The sequence below is a fragment of the Caloenas nicobarica genome, chromosome 13, assembly GCF_036013445.1.
Source record: "Caloenas nicobarica isolate bCalNic1 chromosome 13, bCalNic1.hap1, whole genome shotgun sequence".
Lineage (NCBI taxonomy): Eukaryota > Metazoa > Chordata > Aves > Columbiformes > Columbidae > Caloenas > Caloenas nicobarica.
In genome coordinates this window covers 9,762,244-9,770,668 of record NC_088257.1, presented here as the reverse complement: position 1 = coordinate 9,770,668, position 8,425 = coordinate 9,762,244, and the positions used below count along the sequence as shown (strand labels likewise).

General features: G+C 43.6%; 1 protein-coding gene across 1 annotated transcript; it reads right to left on the bottom strand.

The window, feature by feature from the left end:
* Positions 1-5,026: 5,026 nt before the first annotated feature.
* Positions 5,027-7,827, bottom strand: LOC135994024 (leukocyte cell-derived chemotaxin-2-like). Its single transcript, XM_065644300.1, has 4 exons — positions 7,766-7,827; positions 6,430-6,526; positions 6,143-6,288; positions 5,027-5,617 (listed from the first exon to the last, which is right to left on the bottom strand). Exons 1-4 carry the CDS (start codon positions 7,815-7,817, stop codon positions 5,451-5,453), a joined length of 462 nt encoding a protein of 153 aa, XP_065500372.1. The 5' UTR covers positions 7,818-7,827; the 3' UTR covers positions 5,027-5,450.
* Between the last annotated feature and the right edge of the window lie 598 nt (positions 7,828-8,425).

Sequence of the window (8,425 nt, the reverse complement as noted above, 5' to 3'; positions counted from 1 at the left end):
GCATAACTGACATGGAGTTAAAAAATCCTAGGTTTTAAAACGTTTCAGGTGTACCATTAAGCAGGCTCCTTAGTGTCTCTTAATCCTTCGGTTTGATTTTTCTGCACTACTTAAAGAAAAGCATTAGATTTTCTTTACAGACATGTCTTAATTAGTATGAAATTTAAATGAGTCATGGTGCTTTCACATGAACTATCTGATACTGCATGTTACAGAAACCTCTGGAATCCTGCAGGTTTTATTCAGAGGAGAAACAGATGTCTCTCTGCCTCACTTCTAGTTTGCAAAGAGCATCTGTGCATTGTGTTTTCTGAAAAACTTCACAGAACAAGCAACTGGAGACAAATTTTTTGCATGTGGTTCTAAGCTTTTTTTTTTTTTTACAGCCAATATTTAACCCTCAAAAAATCTTTTTGCCCTCCCTGGGGTTATTACAAGTGACTTTGCTGATTTTTACCCATCCTGCCATAAAGAACTGCTGCTTTTCACACTTGTAGCCACCAAACAAATATTTATATAAATGTTATGTCCCCTCAGCCTAGTTTCGATGGGGCTTTTGGTTGTACTTTGCTCAATATAACGTAGTCCAGGCTTACAAACAATACAAGGTGCTGGTAAGAGCTCTCAGTGGGTCTTCGGGACTTGAGGATGCTGAAATACGGAGTATATGGCTTTGTGTGACCTTTGCCAGAAACAGCCTTTGTTGTTACAAGCTGGGAAAAACCCTGTGTAATATTCTTTCCAGACTTTTTCACCTTCACAAACCCCCTTGGCTTTCCTTAGCAGACAGAATTAGCAAGGGAGGTGGTATGGGTGGCATCTTTCAGTGAAGATTTCATAGAATAGAGGTAGTAAAGCATTTCCAAGCTTGGCTGGCTTGATACGAGCTGTTTTAAGTGTTGGTTTGGTTTTTTTGGGTTTGTTTGTTTGGTGTGTGTTTGTTTGTTTTCCTACTGGAAATAAAGCCATTTAAAAACAGGGACTTTATTTGGGTGATGCCTCGCCATTCTCAGTTGAGGGGTCTCTAGTGGGGTTTCTGCAATAATCTCTCTCAACTAAATTTAATTTGATTTATTCCTAACTGCCAGTTTGTACTAGTAGTTTTAAACATCTCATTATACAAATTTTAACTGAGGCAGACCTGCCTTGAAAAGCTAATGATTTTTATAGACTTTTGTGAGCTCACATGCTCCTGATTTTACCAAGGAAGGAACTGCAGCACCTCAATCAACTCTACAAGGCCTTGCAAAGCAAAGGCTGGGTGTAAAGCCTGCCAAGCTGGTAGGCACAAGGAGAGATGTGCAACTGTGTTACAGGTGCACAGACACCGAAGAAGCTTTTCTCCGAGTTCTGTTTTGCAGTCTGGTACTTTGTAAATAACTCTAAGATACTGGTTCTTTGTGTGGTTGGGGTTTGTTTTGTTTTGTTTTTTTGTTGTTGTTATTGTTGGGGTTTTTTTCCTGTCTCATTTTTGTTACAGAGCTGACTCCAAACTGCTCATAGCTGTGTATTTTTTTAATATTTTTCTCCATATATTTTGCTCTGGTCTTTCTGAAACATGTCAAAATGTCATTTGGTATGATAACATATCCAATGCACTTCTTGTAAAGTATTCTTAATAGAGCAGTTTTCAAGTGTATGATGCTGCAGTTCAGATTTCTCAGTGCATTCCTTGTCTTTCCTGGGTGAGCTGGAGGTGGCACAGCTCTCACCTTGGGCATGAGGAAGCTCTGACCCGAAGCTGCTGGGATCCTGTGTTGGGCAACGGAGATGCCAATATAACAGTCAGTAGGTTGAGTTGTGAAAGACCCGAACTGGCCGCTTGGCACACACTAACAGAAGGATATGGAACAACTGGCCAGTGTTGCACAGCTCTGGGAGCTGGAGTTGCACCATTTCCTTCCCTGCGGTGGGGAACAGGCACGGAGATGGAGAGGAGCCAGCCCAGAGCGCTGCGAGGAGCACACCGAGAGCAGCAGGGCTGACTTGGGAAATGCTGACGATTTTCTCTTGCATGAATGGTGCTAATTCCCCAGTTTACCCCTTTTATATCAGTAGTATCTTCCCTGACTGTGTCAGTCCCTTTGAGGTATTCTTAGGGACTGAGCAAGAGTGCGGCGCGCAAATGTGAGTGTTTGGGCTGGTATCAAGAGGCAGGGAATGAGTTAGGGCTGATGCTGCCCAGGAGAAATCCCTACTTTGCTCTTCAGCCTTTCCAAAGACACCGTGACACTGCTGGGTAAATTCTGTCGTGTTTCAGAAGGGTCCACTGCCAGTCACCAGGACTTTCGGCTAGATGGTACCTGCCATGCATGTGGCCATAAGCCTTGCAAATGTTAGACTAGTCCCTCAACGTGTTAAGTGATAAGGTAATTAATGAGAAAAGTCAGATGGTAAAATTAGGGAATAAGATTTTCAGAGTTTAAAAAAGCTAGAAAACTGAGAGACACACCTGGGCAATGGTAGTGGACATTTTGAGCAGAAACATCGGCAAAAGCCAAGGCCAAACCCTGGGCCAGAGCAAATCCCACCCCCAGCCAAGGCCTGCGGTTTCCTTCCAGCTGCACTGCCACCCCCCTTTGGTTGCCCCCCCAGCAAGGGCTGGTTTCTCCTTCATTTCCTTTACACATATTTCTGCTCAGTAGGATTTAGCCAGCATCCAAATACTGATGATTTGATCCACAAAGTCCTTCCTCTTTGCAGCCTCTGTGGGGCTGCAGCCCCAGCAAATTGGATAAATGAGAGCTGCACATCTCGTTTCTTGCTAATGTTGCAGTATCATAACTGTAGTTTTGCCAGGCTTGTTAGGAGGCAATTGAAAAGGTAGATCCTCTTTCTGTAACAGATACATCTCACAGAACAGTTGGCTTTGTCCTTCTCGGCTGGCCTGGTGTGTTCAGTGTGGGAGCAAGCCAACGCTGAGCTGCGTACAATATGTTACTAAAGAACCTTAAAAACTGTTTCTTTGAAAAATGCATAACATTCTTTGTGTTAATCATTATAAAACAAAATACGTTTTAAAAATTAACTGTAGAAGAATTTACTTGTGCAATTAGCAGCGCAGACTTTCATGGGGAAAATCAATCTGGCACAATGTAAAACAAATTCCACTCGCTGTTTATTTAGGCCTCTGACCATTGGCAAGGCTGAGATAAGAGAATTTCGCCTCAATGCTTAACTGAGCTTTGTGTACACAGCTTATATTGTAGTATCGCTGGAAAGTCAGAAGGTTGCGCCAGCTGATCAGCCAAAATCTTCTGACCGAAGACTCTACCTCACATTTATTTTGCCTTTATTAACATCCTTACTAAGCCTGCCTTAGGCAGGTTTTAATAAGGAGGGTTGAGCAACACAAAATCTTTTTGCTACCTACATCCTATCTCATGGGGCTGACAAAGCTTAGGCTGAATCCTCCCAAAGTCCTTTAATGTTTGGGGAAATAGAAGGATACAGTGTAGTTTGGGTGGCAACTTCAGGGAGTTACCCTTGGACCCTGTGATACAAACTTATAAAATCAAAGGGATTGCAAGGAAAATGATCCCTGCAGAACTGGTGCAGAAACAAAGCAATTCTGCATGGCCTGAGTTTCTAACCCTTTCCTGGAAAGCCTACTTGCCCCTGTTACTTCACCCAACCCCTTGCCCCTCACCTTGAATATTCTAGAACAGTGTATTTTACCAGCCCTTTATTTCCTTCCCAGAAACAGCTACATATTGTACTTTCCCTTCCTCTACGGCCAGTTATTTTTTTACTAGACTGAAAAGGTAAAGCTGGATTTACTTACACCCTTTGCCACAACTGCTCTGTAACCTAAAAAAGTGGTATTTACTTTTTCTTTTCTGCTGCTGGCTGACGACTCCAGCTAAAACCGTAAGATTTCGCATTTGCCCTGTGCCTCTCCCAGGCACCTGCGGGAGCATCCTGCATCCCTGCGGCAAAGCGCTGCACCTCCCCGCGCTGCTGGAAAAACTCAAATAAGAGCTCCCTGAAAAGGTTTGTGAAACCAGACTTTGGGGACACACCAAGAAAGTGCTGTTGTCGTTAACATGCAGGTGAAGCTGTTACTTGTGGAGGAGAAAAGCCGGGGTGTGTGTGTTGGCTGGAGGCTCAAGGTCCTGCTCAGTCTTTCATTAGGATTTGCGTGGAGAAGTCGGGGCTTTGATTGGGACCTTCCCTTTTCAAATGTGAGAAGCTGATAACTGGGTTAGGACCTGGGATTTTAACCAAGTGGGAAACTTATGTGGGAGTCTTTCTTTTCTGCAGGCAACCAACTTCGTGACAAAAATTTAAAAAATTGATCCAAACAGGAGGACACTGGGGACTTTTTCTGAAATGTTTCTGCTTTCAGTAAAAGGAAAAGGTTATATTTTCACAGCAAACTCAATTGCATTGACTCGCCTTCAAAGTCTGGTTGCTGTCTGCCCCTGCTACTTTGGGCTATACGTTTATATGGACGTGCTGATTTTTCATCCGTAGCAAAAATAAAGTGGTTCTGGGGGAAAGTGAATGGGACACAGCAGGTTAAGCTCTTTTCACTGGTGTATCAAATATTTTTCTGTAATTTCTTAGAAGAAATCAATCTGCTGTCAGGACATACACAGCTCCCACAGAAGCAGCTTCTCTGCTTGTCCAAGGCTGCAGTTGCATTAGTAAATACGTGAGCCTGCAGCACTTTAGCCCTTGAGACTCCCAGTAGCATGTTTGTAGCCTTGGCCTGAAAAGCCCTGTTCTGTTAACAAGAGCTTGTCCCAGAAATTCTTCAGCTGATTTGCTAATGGAAAGAAATGCCTCACTTGGACAAAATGAAACCTGCGTGTGCCCAGGCAATCCTGAAGCAGGAGTCTGGGGAAAAGGAATGAGTTACTTCGTTAATGTTGGTTTATGGTTTTGGTCATGGGCCCTAGGAAAGATTTGGGTTTCAGCTTTATACAGGTATTTTTTTCTCCCTAGCTGCACTAAAAAAGCAGAACCCAACCCAAACTCTGTGACAGCACCAAAGGAATTCAAAACGATTTGTAGCGAAGCAGCTCTTTAATAATGTGATTTTTCCATACTCAAGCGCGAGCGAAATTTCTGACTGATTGAAGAAATCTTCATTTTTGGCTGCAAAGGGAGCAGAGAAGTCCAAGACAAGTGAGCTGCAGCACAGCTCATTGCATTGAGGTTCCACCACCTCCCAGCCACTTGTCCCTTCCCTGCCGCTTCAGCCTTCATTTACACGTGCAGTGATGTGCAGGATGTGATAACAGCTTTAAAACACCTCTTATACCTTATTCTGAATCTGTTCATGGTCAGATAATTGCCAGAATTTTGTTCATGGGTACTTTTTAGGTGGAAAAAAAACTATTTGAGGCTCAATGGCTTCTGCTTTACTAGAGTGACGACTTATGCCCAAGCAATTTAATGAATACACAAGCTGGGGGCTTTGCCCCTGATGTGCAGCCACCTGTTTACAGGTTGGGAGTAGGATCTGTTAAGTCACAGTTCTGGATGTGGACGTGGGACGTAATTCCTCGGTAGACCCTTTGCATGGGCAGCAGGACGCCGATTTTCTCTCCCTTCTTGATGGGGCCACTGTACTTGACTGGTTTGATGTAAAACATCTTAATGCAGAATCCTGGTAACAGGGGAGAGAGAAGAGGGGGAAACCATTGCTCCTGTGAAATGGTTTAAAAGCCTGGCAAAGTGATAATGTTCAGAAGCAAAATACAAATTACAATAAAATGCGAGAGATTCATCAGCAGAAAAAGTTACAGAAAATGCTGCGATGTTCCTATAGCATCAAGAAGAGAGAATAGGAAAATAAATAAATTAACATGAGGAGGGTGGGGAAGGGGATTAAGGTGGGTAAAACTGCATGGGCAAGTCAGAGGCTGTTCCTTTAATTATCCAAAGTCTGCAAAGGGACCAGCTTCATCCTTTGACTTTTTTAGTAGCGGTGAAACGCTGCAATTATTTCAATCCACTTTCCTGCATTAACAGAACCTGGATTTCAAAGTTATAGTTTTCACCTGGATTCACGTGCAAGCACACTGCACTTTGGGTTGGGTTCATGATTTTTGCCTCGGTTTAAAGCTCTATAAACGAATCAGTGTGTTTTGCAATCAGGCCTTGCAAGATGCATGTTTTTCAGCTCTGGTACCTGATCCTGACAGCTGGACTCCGTTGTCAATGGCATTGCCGTTTCCGTAGGGCCTGACCTGCCTGTCAATGGTCCCCGTGAAGGGCGCGAACACCGCAGCGCCGTCCTCGCACACCACGTCCACCCCGTTGTGCTTCCTCCCTTCTCTGAAGAAGAGCAAGGCAGGTTAGCCCACAGCACAGCACCTTGCCAGCTAGAAACCCTCCACTTGCCCACTTTTTTTGTGGTTTTTTTCTATTTTAAGAACATTTCAAGCCCAGCCATCTCCCGTCACCGCAGCCCAGGACCTGGGGTCGTTGTATCTACCGCAGCCCTGGGAGTCGCAGCCTCTGATTTTGTTTGTAGGTTGACCTGAGCAGATTTTTGCCCATTGTGCTGCAGTAGCTAGAAAAGAAGAAAAGAGAAGATCAGAAGATGAAACGCACAAGCTAGAAAGGGAATTTCCCAGCCAGTGTTGTTTAATCAATAGCAAGGGCCCTTTGGACTTCGCTGTAACCATGGATCAGGCGTCAGGGAACTAGAAAGTTGTTCATCTTTTAATGCAATTTTAGGGATGCAAGGAAACAGCAATTTTTTTTGTTTGTTTTATGCTTTGTCCAGTGATGTTTGAGGGTACTTAAAGCAGTGGCTTCAAAGCAAAAACACAGAACAAATAGATCTGGAGGGACACCATGGACACCGGGGACCCCTCCTCTCCCATTGCCCCAGGGCAGACATGGGGCTGGAGCTACGGGATGTCTCTGCCTGGAAGGTGACCTGAGACACCCAGGATCTTGGGATACTGAGCTGAAACTGTGAAAAACAGGACTGAGAGAGACCCACCGAGTTCATTCCCATGCCCTAATGTGGGATCCAGTCAAAAATAAAAGATGTCATCTACCTTTTATTAACAGTATTTTCTATCTCCCTGTGTTTCTATATTACTCTTTCAACACAGCAGCCAGCAGGGTAATATCCTCATATTTTTTATTCCAGACTCCACAGTCAAACCCATGCTGATCCTACAGCCCTGGAGGTGTCTGAGAGAGGGAAGACATTTACGGGGAGAAGGGGGAAGAGGCAACCCCTGACTTGGTACCTTCTGCAAACCTCTAACAACCCCACTCCCCCATCCCTGTCGGGCTCTGGGAACATACGCAAACAGGGGAAATGATGTGCTGGCACTGAAGGTCTGGTGCTAAAAGGATGCAGGAAACCCTTAATGCCTTCCTCAAGCAAAACAGCTCTTTGTTCTAGGTAGCCTTCATTTATTTTAGTGAAATGCGTATTCTTTGTGGAATCAAAGGTGATGACACAGAAACATCTCTGTGAACGCTCTGAGCTCAGCAGGCTGATCTTTAAGTAAAAGGCTTTTAAGAAAACACACATGCTGTTAGTAATCGATATGCCTCAGCTGATTCTTTCTTAGTCAACCAACATTATTACTCCAAGAAAATTTTGCCATAACCCTTTATCATGTCTAAAACATACTTTTCCGTGGAGGTTTCTATGCAACGTGAGAGGGGTTATTTTCAAAAGCATAAAATGGCAGAGAACAAATCAGAATAAAGAATGAAGGAGAGAAGGAAAGAAAAAGAAAGAAAGATACAATGAGTAATGTTTAGAAGAATTCAGCTAACTTACCACTGGAGATGGCAATCAAGAGGATGACTGCTGTGACTCTGTGCATTTTCATGTGTCTTGAGAGCCCTGATTTCAAAGTGAAAGGTCTAAAATATTTTGCTTTCTATTTATACACCCCAACAGAGGCTGTATCCAAATTTTTCCAGCCAATCAGAAAATTTATGTGGCCGCAGTTGTTTTGCTTGCAGATTCAGGCCAACAGTAAGACCCGACAGCAGCTCTCAAGGTCTACAACCGGCCTGGCTAATTGGCAGTGTAGAGGTTCCAACCTATTTAGCAATAGCAGCTATGTGGTTTTGTTTGCTTTTGTTTACAATGAAACCATTAATATTAAACCCAAATTTTAAGGATAATTTGTAACTGTTCCTGCCTGTTGCATAATCCTGAAGTTTATCAGGAAAATGCAGGTGGAAAAGGTGAAAAGAGTTCAAATTAACTTAAAAATATATCTGGGCAGATCGATATGTTGCACTCTAACCGTGGCTGTTGCTTCATGGAAAGAAGGTCAGCTGGGTGAACACAGCTCTGTGTCATGCTGGAACAATCTGATTAGGCATCCTGTGAAATGAGAGCTTTGTACCCCATTTTTATTAGTCAGCTTCATTAATGCATCCCAGATATTGCCATGTTGCTGATGATGAGACTTCAGCTTTAACAGTG